The sequence below is a fragment of the Streptopelia decaocto genome, assembly GCF_964273445.1.
Source record: "Streptopelia decaocto genome assembly, chromosome: 8".
NCBI classification, from domain to species: domain Eukaryota; kingdom Metazoa; phylum Chordata; class Aves; order Columbiformes; family Columbidae; genus Streptopelia; species Streptopelia decaocto.
Window position 1 is genome coordinate 740,711 of NC_138662.1, and position 21,986 is coordinate 762,696.

The 21,986-nt window shown below is 43.9% G+C and overlaps 2 protein-coding genes across 3 annotated transcripts; one reads left to right on the forward strand and one right to left on the reverse strand.

Annotated features, from left to right (window-relative positions):
• Positions 1 to 3,177: 3,177 nt before the first annotated feature.
• Positions 3,178 to 14,349, forward strand: TSEN2 (tRNA splicing endonuclease subunit 2). 2 transcript variants are annotated; one of them, XM_082059752.1, is made up of 12 exons: positions 3,178 to 3,291; positions 4,078 to 4,273; positions 5,077 to 5,158; positions 6,862 to 6,898; positions 8,658 to 9,180; positions 9,289 to 9,366; positions 9,943 to 9,993; positions 10,643 to 10,781; positions 12,216 to 12,252; positions 12,898 to 13,009; positions 13,619 to 13,708; positions 14,057 to 14,349. In XM_082059752.1, the coding sequence occupies exons 2-12, from the start codon at positions 4,100 to 4,102 to the stop codon at positions 14,114 to 14,116; spliced, it is 1,383 nt and encodes a 460-aa protein (XP_081915878.1). In that variant the 5' UTR covers positions 3,178 to 3,291; positions 4,078 to 4,099; the 3' UTR covers positions 14,117 to 14,349. The 2 variants fall into 2 exon arrangements, with proteins under 2 accessions (XP_081915878.1, XP_081915879.1); XM_082059753.1 differs by having other exon boundaries at positions 3,238 to 3,254.
• A 1,709-nt stretch (positions 14,350 to 16,058) lies between these two features.
• MKRN2OS (MKRN2 opposite strand) lies at positions 16,059 to 21,983 on the reverse strand (the record flags this gene model as incomplete). The annotated part of the gene is made up of 4 exons (XM_082059755.1): positions 16,059 to 17,591; positions 19,653 to 19,815; positions 21,045 to 21,094; positions 21,778 to 21,983. 4 exons carry the CDS (start codon positions 21,981 to 21,983, stop codon positions 17,372 to 17,374), a joined length of 639 nt encoding a protein of 212 aa, XP_081915881.1. The 3' UTR covers positions 16,059 to 17,371.
• Positions 21,984 to 21,986: the final 3 nt, after the last annotated feature.

Here is a 21,986-nt window from a genome sequence, read left to right on the forward strand (position 1 = left end):
TATGCAGCAAAGGCAAGTGTGTCAAAGTTTAAGGCGATGCATTTCTGGAACTGAAGGGATACAACCAGGTTGCTCTCATCATGATTTGTAAAAGAAGGTCATATTAAGTCTTTTCAGAAAGTGGACACTGGTTTGGACCTTAATTTAATAGAGAGCAACAAAATAATTGTTCTGAGTATCAAGAAATAGCAATTGAGTATTCTGCATTAGAAGCAATGAATCAGCCAGAGACAACTTGAAATAGTCTGTTCTCATAATGACATCCCTGAACTGAAAGCCTGTACAACAGAAATGGAAATCTCAAAGTTGATTTCACAGAAGCAGCAGGCGTTCAGCCTCTGTATGGCAGCATCGAGATTGCGTTTTCTGCCGCACTGCAGACATCAGAAAAGCTCCTGGAAGGACAAATCCTGAAAGCTCCCCTGAAAGGGATTTTTGATGCTTGTAGTGCAGTCTGTTGTCTCAAGGCAGGATTAATTTGAACCATTCATGAAAGACATTTGTCTTATCTGCGCTTAAAATTCCCAGTGATGGACATAATACACTCCTCACAGGTAATAAGTGTTGTCCTCACCTCACAGGTACAAAATTACTTTGCAATATAATCTCCTTGCTCCTTCTGTTATTTTCTGGTGGTCATGTACAACTATGTACTCTTTGCAATGGTCTTTTGCCCATTTTGCCTTTTCTAGACTGAGTCATTTCTGTCTTTCCTCATAGGTCACTCTTGCCACTCTCTTCTTGACTCTTGACAGCAGTATGACATTTCTGACTCACTCCCAGTTCGTGAGTCACTATCATCTTGAGGGTTTGCTTTTCAGAGCTACAGCCTAGTCATTTAGCTGTCACCTTGTCATTTGCTGTCTCATCATAAAAAGGGAGATCCAGATATTTGTGAAAGTGTCTGTACAATTATTGATATTCTAAAAAAAAAATTGGTCTGACTCATCTTACAGACAGCTTGTCCTTCAGAGAGCAAAATGTCTGGCTGAAGCACAATCTGGGCTTATAATCAGAAACGGGAGCAGATATTTGGTTGAAGAAACATGAGTGTGATTTGGTTCATTGACGGAGTGGCGTACGCTGCGGTTTCCCTCTCAAGGCTCTAGGAAGATAAGAAAATGAGAAGGAAAGGAACTGACCCATCGCTTTTTTATGTTTTGTCTGCTGCTCACTGTAATCTACGTCTCACAGCCATGTGTCTGCACAATGATAAAATATAGATGTATCTAGCATAGATAAATTCAATTTCCATTTAGATGAGATTTGACAAATTTAGAAGGAATTTTGAGACAGAGTGACACCTCTGATATTGGCTTACTTTCATGTTTTTCACTAGAATACTTTAACTCAAGGGGTTTTTAATGGCAGAGCTCTAAGAATGAACCTGAATTGATCACAGCATTGCTGTGTGCTTTGGTGACAGGAATACAACAGCATCCTTTGTGGTTTAACTTCAACATTTTGTATGTGAATCAACCAATGTTCAAAAGAAATTAACAGTCATCAGATGGTATATAAAGCGACCTCTGTGGGAAATAACTGTAAGAACACTAGCTTAGTGTTCTCGTGTTTTGTGTAACATTTCTTCTGTAGCCTTATAACCGTTACTGCCCTCCCTGTGCCTCACTGGTCTGTAAGGAAAATGGGAATGAGAGATAAAATACCTCGTAAGAATGATGTATTTTCACAACTTCCAACGGTGACTTCACCGATCTCACTGTTGAAAATCAGACAGATTTTTCTACTGTCTGCACCTCTGGAGCCAAAATGTCTTCATCCTCTTTCTTTGGTAGTGGCACTTCACAAAATAACCTGAAAATAAGAAAAACTATTGCATTGTAGTTGCCTGTGTGACTGTGAAGTCAATGAGCAAGGCTCAAACTGGTAACAAGTTCACTGTGTATGAAAACAGAAAAAGGGATGCTTGCTTGCTGCTCACTAGCTACTGAAAATGCCTCACATTTTATTCAGATACTTTTTTTAAAAAATTGCACCATGACGTGGTCCTGAATCCAGCTCTGGCAATAAGCTGCACCATCACAATTACCTCTGTTAACAAGTTGTGTCAGTCCCACTGCATTATCCCAGGCAGTTATATGAGTCAGGGCCATGTCAAGGGTTTGTTACAGAGCCAAAAACAATTGCTCCAAGCTGAAAATTATATCCCCGCCTCACCTCCCACAGCTATAAAATTCCATCCACCCATATATGTCAAATGCCCCTCATTAAGAAGCTCGTAACTCATTTGAGGGTGGGTGTTCCGCACAAAACGTAATTTTTCGCTCACTTTATTGAATGGCCAGCACGGGCGGGTTTGCAGCCAGGGGCCGTCGCTGCAGCCGGCGGTTGGCACAGACACGAGCGCAGCGCTGCGGAGGCCCCGGGCAGCGCGGCCTTGCGCGCCCCGCCCGGCAGCCGCGTCCGCACGGCCCCGCCGGCTCCGCGCGCACCGGGGAGGCGGTCACACCCGCGGGGACCTGCGGCACGACCGGCCCCTCACAGCGCTGCGGACGGTCCGATCCCGTCAGACCGATGGGGACGATCCCCTCACGGCGCTGAGGACGATCCCCAGATCGATGGGGACACTCCGCTCATAACCATGGGGACACATCCCTCAGAACGATGGGGACACTCCCCTCACATTGATGAGGACACTCCCCTCACAGCGATGGGGACACTCCCCTCATATCCACGGGGACACTCCGCTCAGACTGATGCGGACACTCCTCTCATATCCATGGGGACACTCCCCCCACAGCGCTGGGGACGTTCCTCTCAGATCGATGGGGACACTCCCCTCACATCCATGGGAACACTCCCCTCAGATTGACGGGGACACTCCCCTCACATCCATGGGAACACTCCCCTCAGATCGATGGGGACACTCCCCTCACATCCATGGGAACACTCCCCTCAGATTGATGGGGACACTCCCCTCAGATCCATGGAGACGATCCCCTCACATCCATGGGGACACTCCCCCCACAGCGCTGGGGACGTTCCTCTCAGATCGATGGGGACACTCCCCTCACATCCGTGGGGACACTGGGGACACTCCCCTCACGTCCACGGGACCGATCCCCTCACAGCGCCCATTTCGCCCCGCCCCCGCCGGCCCCGCGCGCCTCCACAACCGGCTCCCGCCGCGCGTTGCCCTCCCGCCAACGGGATGGGGGGGGCGGAGCCACCCGCGAGGCGCCCCCGCGCGCCGTCTCCCCGCGCACGCGCGGCCTCCTCGTGCGGCGCTGCCAGTGAGGCGCGCGCGGCCTCCTCGCGCGGCGGTGACGGGTGCGTGGGGCGCGCGGTCGCCATGGCGACGGGCGAGCGGCCGCGCCGGGGCCTGTGGCCGCCGGCTTCCAGCAGCTCGCCCCGGGCGGGGCTGCCGGCGCCGGGCCGGGCTGGGCGCTGCGTGGGTGGCCGGCCGGGCGGGAGGCGCCGCGCTGCCGGCCCTGGGCCCCGCGGCGGGGCTGCTGCCGCGGCCGCAGCGCCGCGGTCCGGGCGGGCGGCGATGGGCCCGGCGGGGACGGGCCCGGCCTTGAGGCCTCTCCCAGGCCCGGGCAGCAGCGGGGGCACGGGGAGCGCCCGGTGGCTCTGTCGGGCGGGGAACCGGGGCCCGCGTTCCCAGGGAGCCTCGGGCTCTGTCCCGCTCCCTGTTAAATCTGCCAAGCTGCTGCTCCTTCTTCGTTATTCCCATAATTATTCAAAACAGTTTATTTTTAGGCGCTTTTGTGCTGTGGTTTCTCCTATTCTACTCATTCGTCTTGCTTTATTCTTGAAACGTTTTCAGCAGTGTATGTGCTCGCCTTTCTTCTTAAGTTCACTTTATAACCTCTTGGCTGAGAGCAATCCCTGCCTGGTGTGCAGGGCAGACTGCGGTGCCCGCGAGAAAATATGAACAGAAAACGCTGGCAAATCGCTGCTTGTGTTTGTCTGTATAATGGTTATAGAATTAAACTTGGGTTATTCTGTAGGATTTATTGCTAATTTGCTGCTGGGAAGGGAAGATTACTGAAACATGGAAAAATAGGTGAACTGCGACTCCTGAGCTTTAAACGTGTTGCTTCTGCTTTTTAGGAGAAAACGTTAATTTTAGGAAATGGCAGAAGCAGTTTTTCATCCCCCAAGAAGGAAAAGAAGAGTTTTTGAGACATACGATGCTCCCTTTCCTGTGGATGTAGGTGGGAAGGATTTCAGAATGTGCCGGGCTGAAATCATTAACAACAATGTTATTGTGAGGAACCCTGAAGATATTGAGCAGCTGTATAACAAGGTGCTGTACCCTGTTTGCACACTATTTTTAGTGTTTTAAATGTCGGTAAAGCATAATACTTGTTAAAATCTGCCTGCCTTTATGGTTTACTTCCTCTTTAGCCACCAATAATTTTCCATTTCTCCCTCCTCTCCTGAAATCAGTACCAAACATATATTCTGTATCAAACATAAAAATTATTTCATTCTTATCCCAGCAAATACATTTTGTAATGAAATTATGTTGCGAGCTATAAAAAACAGCTGCAAAGACTTCATGTTTGTTATGTTTATTTCGTCTTTCAACATTTTATGCAACCTTGCAAAAGCATTTTATGTTTTTAAAGATCAGGAGATTGGAATATTAATGTTTTATAAATGCTTGTGTAATTCTTTTAGTATCAGAGGGTTTTCTTTCTGAGTCAAATAAGCTACATTAAGCTTCTTACGTCCAAGTACTATTTAACCACCATTCTTGCCCAGTAGTTTTATCCATCTTTTTGTTTTCTGTTATGCATTGTCACAGCATTGATACACAGGTGGTTTCTTCTGCCTCTGCTTTCAAAAGTCTGCTTGGAGACATCGACTGACAAATATTTAGAACTGAGGAAAAAGACCCAACAGCCACCACTGGCTAAATCTTCAAGTACACGTGTTTGGTATTGAACTAGTTATCAGAAGCTAAGCACCAAGCTTCAGGCATAGCTTAAATGCTGCAGAATTTAAGTTTTTTTTTTTTCAGCTGGTCTTCACAGTAAACATTTTCTATTTGGAAAGAAGTTTGCTTTTGTGTGGTGATATAAGGCTTTTTCCTTTTCTCTGAAGGGCTATTTTGGAAAAGGTATCCTTTCAAGAAGTCGCCCAGTGCACAGCATTTCAGAACCTTCGCTGGTTACTAAGTGGCAAGGTAAATTGTGCCCATTTGTACTTCCATCACTATTCACAGAATCCCAGAATGTCAGGGGTTGGAAGGGACCTGGAAAGCTCATCCAGTGCAATCCCCCCATGGAGCAGGAACACCCAGATGAGGTTACACAGGAAGGTGTCCAGGCGGGTTGGAATGTCTGCAGAAAAGTAGACTCCACAACCGCCCTGGGCAGCCTGGGCCAGGCTCTGCCACCCTCACCAGGAACAAGTTTCTTCTCAAATTTAAGTGGAACCTTTTGTGTTCCAGTTTGTACCCATTGCCCCTTGTCCTATCACTGGTTGTTACCGAGAAGAGCCTGGCTCCACCCTCCTGACACTCACCCTTTATATATCTGTAAACATTAATGAGGTCACCCCTCAGTCTCCTCTTCTCCAAGCTGAAGAGCCCCAGCTCCCTCAGCCTTTCCTCGTAAGGAAGATGCTCCACTCCCTTAATCATCTTTGTTGCCCTACGCTGGACTCTCTCCAGCAGTTCCCTGTCCCGCTGGAACTGAGGGGCCACAACTGGACACAATATTCCAGGTGTGGCCTCCCCAGGGCAGAGTAGAGGGGCAGGAGAACCTCTCTGACCTACTGACCACCCCCTTCTAACCCACCCCAGGTCCCATTGGCTTCCTGGCCACAAGGGTCCAGTGCTGGCTCATGGTCACCCTGCTGTCCCCAGGACCCCCAGGTCCCTTTCCCCTACGCTGCTCTCTAATAGGTCATTCCCCAACTTACACTGGAACCTGGGGTTGTTCCTGCCCAGATTCAAGACTCTACACTTGTCTTTGTTATATTTCATTAAATTTTTCCCCGCCCAGCTCTCCAGCCTGTCCAGGTCTCTGATGGCAGCACAGCTTCCAGTGTCAGCCACTCCTCCCAGCTTGGTGTCACCAGCAAACTTGCTGACAGTCACTCTATTCCCTCATCCAAATCATTGATGAATATACTGAATAATCCCGGCCCCAGCACTGCCCCCTGAGGCACTGCACTGGATACAGGCCTCAGCTGGACTCTGCCCCATTGACCACGACTCTCTGGCTTCTTCCCTTCAGCCAGTTCACAGTCCACCTCACTACCCGGTCATGCAGACCACACTCCCTCAGTTTAGCTATTCTGATAGTACTTTTCACTCTTTCACTCATTGAAGATACGTACTTAGAAGTTACACACAGAAAATAATCTCTGTACTGGGTCAGATCAAGGATCTGTCTCTGCTGGTGGCCGGTACCAGATTCCCAGGAAAATACAGGGCCAGTGAATGTGTTGATAGCTCCTCAGTGTGTTCTCCAGCCTTCACTGGCCTGTTGCATAGGAAGTCTGTAATTAAAGGTATCATCCCTGGACTTTTCTTCCTATAGCTGTACAGTTTTTATTCATTTTAATCTGTAAATTTTAGTGTCCATGAAATCATGGGGCAAAGATATGTGACATTTTTAATCTGCTTATAGCTAATTACATCTGGTCTGCTCTTTTTACAGGCTGGAGAAAAATAGCGTATTTAGTTGTTCTGCTTGTGCAGGGTGTTCAGTCTTTATCTCTGTACCTTTTCTAGTTCTGCTGTGTCCTTCTTTAATACATGTTGGGCCAAAATGGCATAGAGGATTGAAAATGTGCTTAAATATTAGACTGCAGATTGCCTCAACGCTCAAAATAACATTTTTATATTGGTGAAATAATGCATGATTTTTCTTTTTACAGGTGCTAACATAAATATGCCTATAATTACATCAAAAAAGTAAGTTCATTTACTTTTTTTTTTACCCAGATGATTCTGTTTTATGTTTTATCTTGCTGTTTTTCAGATAGTTGGTTGTGTACACGCTGGTGACTTGCTTTTATTTCCGTTCTTTGTATTTCATTTATAAACCACATTAGAAAAAGCAGAAATAGAGTAGATGATATTCAGCATGGTTTTTCGTGTAAGCTTGCAGTATTAATTGCTGCCTAGAAGCCAGGATTGAAAGAATGCATAGTGTAATAGTATGGATAACTAATTCATTAAAACATCAACCATAATAAACTTGTTCTTTAGCTGAGGAGGAGAAATAGATGTTTCTGAGGCAGGCTACTTAAAATAGTTTTCCTAATTCCTTATTGAATTAATACAGCGTGGGCTGAAGCAGCTCTTGATTTGTGTAAAACATAAATGTTTTACCTTTCTTTTCTAAGTCTCTATTAACATCGCTAGTTTGTACATTTAAGAAAACAGAATGTTGAACCACATATTTATTTTGCTCTGCTTAAATGGTATATTTACTAACTGCAAGAGTGTGCAAGTTAGTTACTCTGTTTGCTTTAATCCTATGATAACTTAAAAAAAAATAAGTTTAAAAATTAAGCCCCTTCAGTCCTCAACTTTAGGTAAGGCAAACAGCAGCAGTATTACTGCTACTACAGTTATTACTGTGTGCAGATATGCTTTGTGTGTCAGCAAATACAGCTGAGCATCGAAGTGTCATTGCATTGTGCAGAAGCTGCGTTATGATCTGTCTCAGGAGAGATCTGTAAGTGCAAACTATATGGTAATTAAATCACAGGACAAATAGGAGTCTATTTTTTATAACAAGAAGTACAGCACTGAATCATATGGCTTTATTATGAGACTTCAGAGGGACTCAGATTTTGTGTTGACATATGAAATTTGCATTTAATTATCTTTGCAGTTCCTCATTACCTGGTCTGTATTTGCTGTGTTAGGATTTTATCTGGGGAAATAAAGAATATTGGATTGGAGTTGTCCGGGTTTGAATAACGACAGCTGTACTCACCTACCTGTAACTTTCACAAAATGAAGATTAATGTCTTTGACTGGATATTACTGTTATCTTTCAAGGAGAAATAATTGAAGGGCAACTAAAAACTGACAACTGGGATTATCATAATTGAAAAATATTAGGAATACTTACAACTTCCAGCTACTATCTCACTGATGGGATTATCATTATTTCTCAGGGATGTGAAAATGAAGGTAGTTGCTGCTTAAGTTTTTTATGCTGGTGCTTTTGGCTACACCATTGCTACTTCAAAGATAGTTACAACAGAGTTGTAGTTAGCTGCATAATAGATGAAGTGTGTGAGAGATATGCATGCAAAGTCTTGTTGCGTGTTTTAACCATGCAAGCTCTGATACCAAGATGTTTTTGAAAGAAATTCAGGCTTAAGGCTTCTGTGGGAGGAAGGAGTTTTTGCTTGGTGAAGTTTTTCTTGCAACTCTGTAGCAGTAGTCATTGTGCAACATTCCCTAACAGTGTTTGTTGGCGCAGAAATTTAAAATGCAAAACAAAGTCAAAGAGGGGAGCAGAATCCTGGTGATCAGTAATGGCATCTGCAGCTTCTCGAAGACCAGAGTCCTGTTCCATTGTGCGTGTTGTATTTTGCATAGCGGTTATTGGGCGGCGTGTTCAGATTTGCTTTGTGAACTGTGTTGAGTCATCTTTTTTTAAGGTGCTAAATAAAAGATGTAACACCCTAGAACTTCTCATTTATTTCACTAGGTACCAGCGGCGTGTTCAGTGGGCTAAAAGTATTTTGCAAGAGCAAGGATTTGATGACGGCTCGGTTACCAGAATTCTTGAAAATTACACAAAGCCTCTTGAGCTGCCATTGTTAAAAGAGGATGGAACCGAGCCAGCCGGAAATAGTTGCAACAGTATGGGCCCAAATAGAGAACTTTCCAGACAGTCTTCTACAGATACTGGAAATGTAGGAGCCCTGAGTGCTGAGAACCAGAATGCTGGCCGCAAGCAAGCCCGTTTGGAAGGGGACCCGCCGTGTGCTTCTGTGGCCGTATGTGGCTCTAAAGAACAGCAGCAAGGGGACTCGAAAGAGAGAGCCGAAGCGTCCTGCCAGGAGCACGGTTTTCTCGTGTGTTGTGGCTGTGAGGCGAAGGAGAGCGTGGAGCAACGGTCCTGTGAGACGATCGAGTCAAAAGAAGGTGCTCCAGAATACGTCTTGGTGGAAGAGGAAGATGAAGGCAGTTTACATCCAGAAGGTGACTCTGCTCACGAGCAAGAAAATGTAAGGATGAGGAGCATCCTAATCTTTTAGTAAAGTTATATAATCAGTGCTATTTTCAGAATTCAGTATTTTATCTAGGTTTAGTAATATATTAATTTTTTCTTGTAGCTTGTCAAGAAGGAAAAACTAGTATGCAGAAGAAATCCATTTAGCATTTCTGAATATTTACAACTCAGCTTGGAAGAGGTACGTTTCAAGTACAGTACAAGTTGTTTTACTTTTAATCTGAAAAGTAAACATTAAGCTGTATTACAATGTAATTCAATACCTGCTTCTAAAGTACAGGGTTCTCTGTTGTCTCTAAAGTATTTGGACTGTCTTAGTCATTAAACATATTTTTAATAACTGGAGACAGTTACGTGATATGGTTAAAAAATATATGAATAGTCCAATCCCAATCGATTTATATGAATAATCCCACTGACAAGGACAGCACTGATAGGACTTAAGTATAGAAATACCAGGAATATAACATTTGTATAAATCCTGCGTTGATTGTGCTGCTTCTAAATATATTCACGTGTTAGTTTTAACACAGCGCCTTCAGGAGTCGGCAGCAAGTGCATAGACTTGTTGTAGTGCTTTGTCTGTTGAAATGTGAAGGTCATGAAGACAAATCTCTAAGGAAACTTTCAGGCAACTTGTTGCTCTTGGTGACATTAGGATTCTTGTATAAAATGAATCTGAGCCTTCATTCTTGAATGGAATGTAAACTACAGGTGGAGTCTAGCTGTAGTTAAACTCATTATTTTTATTTTTCAGGCTTTTTTCTTGGTGTATGCTCTGGGATGTTTGAGTATTTATTATGGTGAGGTAAGAGATGGGATTAATTTTGGATTTCTGTGGATATTATTAGTTTGGATATGTTTTGGTCTGAAATGTTTACTGACTATGGCGGGATTTTATGCTGTTAATTCTGAAGGAGGAAATACCAAACAGACTAATTAGGAAGTTTTTGTTATAGGTAAGAATATTTCTGTTTATTAAATACTGGTCTGAAAGTGTTATGTTTACTAAGGCAAATTTAGCTAAGCACAGTCCTGCAGAGAAAGGTTTTTCTCATAATTTAGGCAGGAAATATGGGGAAAGCAAGTGTGGAAGGAATAATGTGAATACTCTCTCCTTCCCGAAACAGGAGAATTCTTCGGAGTAAGCATTGATCTATATCAAGCTACTGTTAATGTAATGACAAAATAATTGAAACTTATGTGTCTAGTTCAAAATGTAACATATTTTCCTTTAAACAAGAGCATTATGGGACTGATTGTGAAATGCTGAAAAAAACCTACTCCATGGAGTAACAGGTTTCTGTCTTATGTTTAAGGATTGCGTCTTTATTGCCCAAAGTTCACACTCTTAGCGGTGGACTGTGATATCTGATATTTGACTGTTATGCTCTAATATACATAGTATTTATACTGTATTAAATAGTCATATTAATGCCTTTGGTTGTGATTTTTAGGAGCCCCTAACTATTTTGAAGCTATGGGAAGTTTTCAGCGAAGTCAAGCCCAACTTTAAAACGACGTACATGGCGTATCACTACTTCCGCAGTAAGGGCTGGGTTCCCAAAGTCGGACTCAAGTATGGAACAGATCTCTGTGAGTAGCTTCCTTACAAAAATGGGATCATTTGCAGCCAACTTCTCTTCAGGCAATGCCAGACTCCAGTGCCAAAGCTGAGCAAAGTACATGCATCTCATGATTTGTTTAGTGGAAGCCGGGCTTCTGCTCAGCTTACTGCTAAGTCTGTTTGTATGTTGTTTTTTCTCTTGGGTCAGAGGAGGGGGAAGGGACTTGCTTATTTGCTAATGTTGGAGTTTTTAATCTTACAGAAATAATCAGTAGCATCCATAATCCCTTGCTTAGTAATTCAAGAAGTACATTCAGCTCATGTCAACATAAACAGTACAGTAACACCTGTTGTTACAGGAAAATGTGCATAAAGGGAGATATTTTTTAATGTATGCACACAAACCAGCAGATGTTTTAATACTGCTGAAGCAGTTTTATAATTTAGGGGTTCATGTATTTGAGTACATCGAGGTTGTGCTGAGCTGGTCCTTTAGATCAGTGTGTAGATTTGGCTGAATTCACCATCTCTGTTCTTAGTAGCTTGGACTGCAGATGGGGTTTTGCTATTGAGCACCTGGTGTATACGTGAAATTGTTCACCCTTCTTTTGTGTTCTGGCCTTTGTTGTTTAGTGTATCACTGCCTTTGGATTTGTGCCAGACGAAGGAAGTGGATTAGTTTAGACTAGTGGGGGATTAGTTTAAACCAGTGGGAGCTCTTACCCCTGAGCTCCGCAGGCTTCTTTTTCTTTGGCAATACTTTCGTAGGATTGGTATTAATTGCAATTACATCATTTGCAAATCATGGTTGTTGCTGGAATTAAATGCTGATCGTCCTTTTCCTGACAGGGTCTGGGCAGCTGTATAGGATAACCTGCGCTAGTTAAAGTCCCCTCTTACAGGCTCGTGACCAATGGAAGAGAGGACACGAAACTTTTTAGCTCTGTTACAGCAGAGCAGCCGCCATGAGTCTTGTGTTATCTTGGCTAGAGGAGGAACTTCTAGGGGGTCTGGTGGGCAGCATTTAAGAACTTGTGCCCTTTGCCTCTCCTAAAACTTGTGGAAAATGCTTGTTTGAAGCAGAACCTCGGTGGCTTATTGGGATCTTTCATGTGTACTCCAGTGGCTTAACTTCCATTGTGAATACAGCGTTAAAAGCACGAGTCAGTTGCAGAAAAATTCCATCCTAAACTGTTTGCCATGGCAATTGCTATCTGTCCTTTGACTTTGTCTTCTACCTGCCACTGCCCTGAGCCACCCTGCTGCTCCCATGGCAGGGTTTGTCTCTTCCCTCTCTCTTCACTTGCTGGGACAACTTAATTCTGAGCAGAATTCAGAGGTGTTGACGTTTTGTCTTGTTTCATTAAAACTTAAGAGAACATTTGAAAATATTTATGGACCCAGGTATTAAACTCGGATGGAAACTCAGATTATCTAACTAAGGTGCTTCTCTTTCATTTCAGTGCTCTATCGAAAAGGCCCCCCCTTCTATCATGCAAGGTTTGAAGCTCATGTTTCTGTCTCATTTCTTAGTTTCAAATTAGTATATTTCTCTCCCTGGTTAAGCACATATTCTTCACTAAAAACCCTTTGCCAGTTACATTCATACTGGCTATTCAAAAGTCCTTTTAGCAGCGGTATTAAATAACACAATTTCATTGAATTCATATAACAGTAATAAAACATCACAAATTAAAAGTTGGAATGAGCATTTTTAGCACTCGTGGTGAATACACTCAGGAAAGTAATTTGATTTAGTAATATTGACTTTTAAAAAGAAATTGTATGGATATGTATGGATTATGTAATTTGGGAGAAAAAAGCTGTTAAGGGATGATAATTGTCTTTATTTGCTAGCAAGTCAGGTTGAACTCCTAGATAATAAATTGATTGTGAATGTCAGATTGGCATTCCTAAGAGAATGCTACAAACATCAGTAGAAGGGTGGGGAGGGAAAGTCCCAGTACATTCACAGCTTCATCTTTTCTCCTCTTTGCTTAGTAAAAAGAGACTCAAGTTTCAAAATTTGCTCACTGCCCACTGACATATTAACACAAATTTTAGGCTCTTAATTCTTAAGTTTCATGATATTCCTAATATGGTGGTTTTCTCTCTGTGAATTGTCCCGTCTGCTTTGTTTTCCAGTTACTCTGTCCTTGCTGAATTAGTTGATGATAGTTTTGAAGGTTCTCTTCGCAGACCACTCAACTGGAAGTCCTTGTCTGGCTTGAACAGAACCACTGCTAATGCTTCTAAGGTAAGGTAAGATGTTGGGTTTAAAATGGCTCTAAAAAGATAAATGTACAGTTTAGTTCCAAAGAACAGGGAGTTGGAGTGAGGCTGGAAAGAGAAGCCTTCTCTTTCTGATCTAACACGTTGAGTTGGCAGTAGGCAAACAGGGGGTTCCTTTGTCAATATCCAGATGAATTCTGGAAGAAGCTTAATAAAGTTCTGTCACCCATGGGAACATTAAAAGTTGTGTGAGGAGCAGAAGGAAGACCTAAGGGACACGTCTTTCCTGCTTGCCACTTCTGTTTTAAAGCCCTCTCCATCTACCAGCATTTTCTTTTGAACAGTGAAACTGAAAGTTTCCAAAATGTTTTCTCTGTGATAGAACCTCAGACATGGCCCTTCTGTACTCATAGCTGTATTGCTCAGGTGTTGTGTTGCAATTCTACTTTATCTGATAGCAATATTATGCTTTGATAAGAAAAATGAGATGTGCATTTTATACAGCTCTCCCCTAGCTTGGTTTGCAGAAGGCATCTTCTAGGAAACTTGGTATCTGCATTTCTAATTAATCTAAAACTCGTATAGAAAGGAATCGGTTGGAATTAATCTATCCATGTGTTCCATTTGCCAACAGGAACTGATGTTATGCTATTTGATCAGACCATCTGACATGACTGAAAAAGAGATGTCGACACCAGAATGTATGAAAAGAATTAAGGTTCAGGTGAATAATTCTTTATCTTCTTTGCCTTGGGGCAGCTGGACCGCTCACTGTAAGAGCCCCCTGAACTGTCATTTGCTCTTCAGCACGCTTTGGTTTTTGCAGGCATAGCTGCAGTAAAATAAACAAGATTCCTTTGTGCCCCAATGCATGAGAAGTGCATTGCAGGCTCTTTAAATACTTCAGATCTTCTAAGTTTTGGTGTTGCTACTACAGTGAATGTAAGCATTTGCATGGGGACACAGGGGTACCTGAAGAGACTGTAAGGTTCATGTATATTAAAAAATGGAGAAAAATGTGGTGGTGTTTTTTAACTTCCCACTTCCATAACAGTTGCTTTTTTTATTTCAGGAGCTGATTGTAAGTCGCTGGGTTTCTTCCCGTGAGCGCAGCGAGCAAGATGAATTTTAACTGACTGCAGAGGAAAGGCTTTTTATTTTGAAACCACATCTTATTGTTTTTTACATGATCTTCTCATGATGAACCATTACCTCAGAACAGTTTCTATCAACATACTGAGTTGGTATGTATAAATGCTATTTAAAATGAGGTATATCCTCTTTACTGTCGAGAATGTTGTATTGAAAAACATAACTAAACTGCATAGGAAGGGAAAAAAATTAAAGCTGTATTCCAACTCAAAATACTTGTTTCCTTAAAGCTTACAAATATGTATCTTTGACATACATTGATGGCTAGACTGTGGTGATTAGAGGCCTGCGGAGCCACGCGCGTCCCAGCCCTCAGTGTCTGCCTGAAAGCTGAAGCAATGAGGGATCAAACGGTTTTCCACGAATTCCTCACAGATTCTTGAGTCGAATTTGGGGATTGTAAGGCTGACTTCCCTTTGCAGCTCAGCACAGGGCCCTACAGTTCTTCAGAAATGAGGACTTAACCTTGATAGTCCTCAAGTTTGCTGCTGTTTTTTAACTTGTTAATTATAATGAGTCAAAGAACCTTTTGCAGTACCAATGGTACCCTTCTAATTCAACCAAAAACTGACTTTGTGGCCTTCATGAAGGTGCACAAACTGCAGTATGGGAAGAGATTGACTTGTTGCGATTTTGAGCATTGTAACACATTGCTGTTAGTGGTCCCAGCTGAAAGTGCTTATTCTCACAAGCACTGCTCAGAACTGAGGAACTTTGCCCAGATTGTGCAAGGATTTAAGTGAATTCTGGGGTTGGGCAGCTGACAGCAAAGGCGTTAGGCAGCAGGGAGTGCCGGGGCACCTTTCCCCGTTGTGGTGAGATGTCTTCCTTCCCTTGGGATTTGCAGCGCAAGATTCCCCCTCAAAAGCAAGAGCCTAACTGTGCCCCCAGGATGCCCTGACTGCATGTTGATGCCCTTTACTTCTGTTAAACATGGGTTACAGCATAGAAATTTGCTGAGGTAGTGAGAGGAAGTCAGTCTCTCTAGCTTGGCAACCAGAAGTCGCACTTTCATTCCTTGCTTTTTTCTCTGTTATCCAGCAGCTACAACGCTCTGCATTTTTTTTCATAGCACATTCGTACTTCTTTGCCCTGGCATATGTTAAAAAGACTGGGAGACACCGCTGCGTTGGTGTGCAGTGAGTTTCAGCCCGTGCTGCGCAGCTCTGCCGTGCCACACTAGGTGCCTGCTGCTGCTTTTTTCTAAGACTTAATCATCTAGATTGCACGTTCCTAAACGCCATATTTGCTATTGCTAAGCTGTGTTTGGAAAACAAACCAACCACCCCAGCAGGTATCCAACTGTCTTTCAAGTCAAGCCAGGAGGTTTCAGTATCAGCTACGCTGCATTTTAAGTTACTGCTGCTTTAGGTTCAGGCATTTGCTTTCCATCATAGTCTTTGATGAAGAGGCTTCCTTCCTTCACTGCGCTGTTATTATTTCCCTGTGTCATGAGAACACATTTGCTGCAACCGTAATGATGCATTACAGCTGGTGACAGTTACACTGTTCTGGATTTTCTATGTGCTGTTGCCACTCACTCTAAAAGGAGTTTTGCCTTCTGGCTGCAGGAAATTTTGCAGAGCTGGTCAAACTTCTGTCAACTCAGGCCCACCAAACACAAAACCGCAATCTTGTTTACTTAAGCAGTTCAGATTGTAAAATTGTGTCGTGAATGCAGGAGACTACACACAATTCCAAGTGGAAGATTTGCTCGTCTTTGCTTTCATTTAGTATGTTCCTACTGGAAAGAAGTAAACTGAAAATGTTGATTGCATAATAGCTTTCCCAAGCGGAACAGGTACGTATGTGTTGACTGTACGTGGCAAGGTGTTTTATTTCTAGCTGCAGATGACGGTACTTCATGTTTCAGTACTGTTGGATCAAATAACTTACACTAGACAGTTGTACAACACCACTGATACTTGCCATTATATTTATATTTTACCAATTGAAATACAGTATTTAAATGAAGAACGGATTCACTCCAAAATAGCATACCATGATTTATTTTTGTAAGCCAAATCCTAGCTGAAGAATTCCGCACTAGGAGTGGGTGGACAGCAGCCAAATTGCGTGTTTCAAGCTGGTTGTCTCCATTGTGTTGTGCTTTTTTTAATATGCTTTTAATGGAGCTATTATTTAGAATTTAGCAAGAAGTGGAAGAACATGGCGGGGGGGGAAGTGTGTAAAGTGTGGTGTCTGCAGCTGGAGAGCGTTGCGGGGCAAGGCTAATGCAGTTTGTGTATAAAAACGTATAGACTAGATGTGAACAAAACCCCAATTGCTTGAGATTACTTCTCCATCTTCGATAAAATAGGACTTACATGTTCACTGAAACCAGAAATTAGTAGAAGTGGAAAAAAGCTGGTATTATTTTCTTTAATTAGAATATAAATAAATAAAGTGAAATTGCACAAAATTATGGACTGCAGAATTTTGACCTCAGCATACATGTCTGTGTAATGCACAAGAGATAAAAGTGCTATTGGAGGATCTTTTTAACTTAGATTTCTTTTTGTTAAGTTCTAAAGTTTTGACTCCAATGTAAATCCTGAGGAGTCTGTGGCTTATTACAGATACTAATAGAGACAGACACTAAATTATTACCCTTTAATACTAAGCATCTGTTTTGCGTTGAGGAATAAATGTACAAAATGTAAAGAAGAATTGGAAAATAAATATATCTGGCAAAGAGGCAGGATTTACTTGTTATATTTATTAGTAATTAAAGGAAAGGAAAATAACTTTGCATGTCGTGAATCTGCATTAAGTCTTGGACTTTGGATTTCAGTAGCACACAAGCACAAATTCCCTTTTTTCCCACTCATAGTGAACAAATGTGACAGGAAAAAAAAAAAAACAACCACCATTTTCGTTTGCTACAGCTTTAGGTACCACAGTTCACTTGTTAAGCCCTTAACTACACAGCAGTTACGATCTGTGGTATTGAGTGTCCTGGCAGAACAGACCATATAGTGATTGTAAATGGAACTTTTTTCCATAGGAATAGTTCTCAAGGAAATTTTCTGTAGTGTGTACATTGTATCTATGTTATTCATTCACATGCACAAGTTCAGGTTCCTGATCCTTCCACGAAGTGCAGGTCAATGTGTAAAGTTAATTGTGCAATTAAATACGTTAGTAGATCATGCATCTTAATCCCTGAGATTTGGAGTCTGAAGACTTTTCCTGTTGCAGGTTGTAGATGTTTTAATATAGCAACTTGTCACGTTCAGCCCAGTTCTTCCTGCTGGGGAAGGGGAACAATGTAGAACTCGTTAGCCGTTAGCTCCTGGTGCACAGTGATGTATCGGGCAGCTCTCTTTGTCTGTGGCATCACAAATCTCTCTGTAAATTCACTTTTACTCATTTCCCGTTTTCCCTGTGTGGTCAGGATGCTGTTAATGAATGCCAGTGCGTATGTGTAGCAGTTGTGCTCGTGTTCATCATACCTAGGAAAAACATCTCGTTAGTAAGAGTTAGCCCTAATCCCTTAATTACTGTGCATGGAGGAATATTTTACGGAGTGAAAGAAGGAAGTGCGTTCTCTCCAGGAACTATTGCCACTTTCATGCTGATGTTTAAAAATATATTCTGTTCATCTCGAGTTGTACTTTCCATGCAACTGTGACCATTGGAAAAAAAATGGCTGCAGACTTTCCAGTAATTTATTTTTTATGCTTATTTGGCTTTTACCTTGCTAACCTTTGCTCTTCCATGTATTGTTACTCTATCTTGAACCCTTCTTCCTGCAGCAGTGATGTTAATTGTGTGCCACCATGTGCACTTCCTTCAGCGTGGCATTAACTTGGACGCTTAGTTAAAATCAAATCAATTCCATCAGTAATATGTTGATACAGTCGCTGTACAGTGTGCCAGTCAAACTCCTGCTGGCAATAATTTCTGCCCATTGTGCAAGGACAGAAACACTAACTGAATAGAAGAAGCAGTGATTTAAAATGTTCTTGCCTTTTTTTCTTTCTCACCCGCTACCCTAACCTAGGAGCATATGGCACTTCACTGTTCTTCTCACGGTCAGAGTTTCTCGGGTTCTCCCCAGTGTTTCACATTGGCCACTACCAATTTCAGTAATTTATCCACTCGCTCCCCGCAGTGCTGCTTTGTCCTCTGGCCCGGTACAGCCGCATTGGACACAGACCTGCCTCTGCCGAATCCTCAGGCTTCCTCCCTAATTGCCTCATCATCCGTCATTCTCCCCCATTCTTCCTGGCCCTGTGACTCGTTCCTTGCCTTGTACTCCTGGTACAATTTTCATTTTTGTTTGCAGACAACCTTTGTATTTATAATGCAAAAGACTCTGTAATATACTTCTCACTACCATCTGTGTCTTCCCGTTAGCATCCCATTTTTGGGAAGCATGTCTTTATACCCTGACAAGCAAACCTGGTATCTCTCAGTAATTTCAGATATTGGTGGCTGTGGCTGCTGTTCTTTGCTGCTATGATAGACTATCCTTCCAGTAAATGAAAAGCAATCAAGAAAATTAGAATCAGGCTTGGCCTGAACCCAAAGGAGTTACAGGATTAATTTAGCGCAGTTCCTGTTCATTGAAAAAATAGAGGAGTTAATTTAACATCTCAAAAATTCTATTGTAGGTCAAATTCTTTCATCTTCTGGTATTAGGGAGATAATACGTTATTTCTGAAATTGTATAGTCCAGTGCATAATGCATTGCTAGAACCTGCTTTTGATTTGTTGTGGGTTTTGTTTTCTTTTATGCAAGATGATGTCTATGTTCACTCACTTTAACACAGAACGATGCTCAGGCCGCTTGTCACACATGTGGTCACTGAGCAGCAGTTCCAGGACGGGTGTTTTCCTGGAGAGCAGGTCACTGATGTGGCAGCGCGTGTTTTAGCCGGGCTGTGTAACTTGTAACGCTCTCATTGGGCATTGACTTCAAGGAAAGCTACAAAGAACCAAACGTTCTCGGTGGAACATACCGGTTTAATTCAAAATATGTGGAAGTCTTTCTGTATTTAACTATCCAAAGCAATGTTATGAGCCAGCTGGAAATGAGCCTGTTTCCCATTTCTGGTCATTGACAACAAAGAAGTCACCTAGATGCGAGATCTGGGCAAGAATCCCATCAGTGTGGTCAGCCTGTGCAAGCAAATACACCTAAAACTGTTGAAACTTGGAAGAAATAATTACAGAATTGCACCTGGACTTCCTTTCTCAGCACTGTCCTCTTAAAGGTGACGCTTCATTGAACTGTTTCACAGAAAGTTATTTTGTTGCTGGAGAAAACTTCCCTAAAATGATTTTAGAGCTTTTACATTCCAGCAGATGAGTTTGTTATTTAGAAATCTAAAATATTCTCTCTGTTCAGCACAGCCTGTACATTTCAAGACAGCCTGACAGCGTTGTTCAGACTGGTTTGTTAGAAATGTATGTTTGAAAGGAGCGAGGCTCTGAATGAACAACGGAATAGCCCCATTTCTCATCCCAGACTAAAAACTCCTCTTGCGTCCAGCTTTTAAACTCCGTACCTGTGAGGAAGCCAGGCCTGTCCCGCGGAAAACTCCTCCAGGAGCTGATCCCACTGCTGCAGCAGCCCAAACATGTGTGGCTGTACCAGCGGGACACTGATGCACTGCTCCCAGCCCGTCCCAGCTCTCTGAACGCCCTCTGCATCGTAATTATACACCACGCCTGCAAATAAAAGCAGCAGATTGTCAGGTGGCACTGGAGGGTCTGATCCATGGCCTTTGGAGTTGGTTTTGTTCTGTTTTTGGTGATGAAAGCTACTACTGTTTTTCCACGCTGACATTCTTTCTTGTGCTGGCTGTACCACGGGCTTCCCATTGGTGGCCTCTGTGGCTACAGAGTAGAAAATGCAGCACTTGCTTTTATCACAAACCTGGTCTTATTTTTACAGTGCAACTTCAGCTGCCTTCTGCTGATGCAAGCAACTTGAGCACAACCAGGCTTCTTTTTTAAACCCACACATGAGACAGCTTTTATATTAAAGAAACATCTCAAGTGAGGTTTTGCAGGTGGGGCCTACTGTAGCAGAACCTGATACAATTTTTAATGTGGGGATTTTTCTTTTTAACGAGGGGTATATTTTAGAATTAGCAAAAACTGTGCTTAAGTCAAAACTTCCTGAAGCTACTTTCAAAAAGCAGGCTGTGAAGCTTTTTATTCCCTGCATCAGGAATAAAGTCACCTGTCCATTCTATCCTGTGCAGTACGAGAGGTGCTTGGCTTTGATTTGGAGCTTTGTGTGTGCTTGCTGCTGCAAGGTGAAAGAAATTCTTTGGAGTCAACATTTTATTTTGATCTTTATGTGATATTCTTCTGTAGGGAATAGCTGAGTGCCCAGTTCTGACACCTGTGGCGTGCTGAGGAAGCAACAGCTGAGCACCAGCTCTTGGGATGCTGCAGCTGGCATCCGCAACAGGTACCAGGGGCGGCTCTGAAATACCTGTCGTGCAATTTAGATTGTCACAGGTGGAGGGGACAGACCTGAGGGGTGACTCATTCATGGTCATCAATATGGAAAGGGGGAGTGTCAGGAGGATGGAGCCAGGCTCTTCTCGGTGACAACCAGTGACAGGACAAGGGGCAATGGGTGCAAACTGGAACACAGGAGGTTCCACTGAAAGATGAGAAGAAACTTGTTCCTGGTGAGGGTGGCAGAGCCTGGCCCAGGCTGCCCAGGGGGGTTGTGGAGTCTCCTTCTGTGCAGACATTCCAACCCGCCTGGACACCTTCCTGTGTAACCTCATCTGGGTGTTCCTGCTCCATGGGGGGATTGCACTGGATGAGCTTTCCAGGGCCCTTCAACCCCTGACATTCTGGGATTCTGTAAACCGGGCATACAGTCTGAATACAAGATACAGGAGATGGGCTGTAAGGAAATATGAAACACTTTTTACCATTACTGTTGGTTATTCCAACATGAAGATCGGATTTCCCGTCGTATCCTCTGAAACAGAAAGAGGGGTGTTGGTGGTGCTGCAAGGGCCGACAGAACCGTCCCAATCCCGGCTGTGTCGGAGCAAAAGGCACAGGATGGAGGCACCGAGCTGGTGTCTGTGGCTGCGATGGGATGAGGAGGCGAAGCTGCACCAAAAGCACCAAAAAGGTGTTTCCCTTCCCAGAAAAGGTTTGGTCAGGACTGGCACAAGGGTCAGGTGTGCACCCTTGGGTACCAGCCTGGCAATGGCAAAACCAGGGAGAACGTGGCCCAAGTGTGATGGAGCGGCTGAGGGACCTGGGGGGTTCAGCTGGAGAACAGGAGCTGAGGGGAGACCTTCTGATCTCTGAACTGCCTGAAAGGAGCTTGGAGCCAGGGGGGTCGGGCTCTGCTCCCCAGGAACAAGCGCCAGGAGCAGAGGAAACAGCCTCAAGTTGCGCCAGGGGAGCTTGAGGTTGGATCTGGGAACAATTTCTTCCCCAAAGGGCTGTGGGGCATTGGAACAGGCTGCCCAGGGCAGTGCTGGAGTCACCAGCCCTGGAGGGTCGGACAGACGGACATGAGGTTCTCAGGGACATGGGTCAGTGCCAGGGGTGGGTAATGATTGGACTCGATGATCTTGAGGAGCTTTTCCACCCGAAATGACTCCGTGCTGAGGCGGCGCCCCCGCCCGCTCCCCCCGCAGCCCCTACCCGAGGAAGGTTCCAGCCGTGGGCCGCAGGAGGAAGGCGCGGGGCTGGCGGTGCCCGTGTCGGAAGGGGCTGGGCAGGCGCAGCGGGGCGTCGGGCAGGTCGGAGCCGCGCAGGGGGCGGCCGCAGCTGGGACAGCGCTCCGGGGCCCGCCGGCTGAAGATGGCGGCGCCGCAGTGCCGGACACGCACGATGGCGGCCTCCGCCATGGC

Bases quoted from the DNA above. Each gene is read 5' to 3' on its own strand.
- TSEN2 (XM_082059752.1), top strand. From the start codon at position 4,100: ATGGCAGAAGCAGTTTTTCATCCCCCAAGAAGGAAAAGAAGAGTTTTT. The intron at 6,899-8,657 runs GTAAGTTCATTT...TTATTTCACTAG, and splicing joins CCTATAATTACATCAAAAAA to GTACCAGCGGCGTGTTCAGT. The intron at 13,709-14,056 runs GTGAATAATTCT...TTTTTATTTCAG, and splicing joins TGAAAAGAATTAAGGTTCAG to GAGCTGATTGTAAGTCGCTG.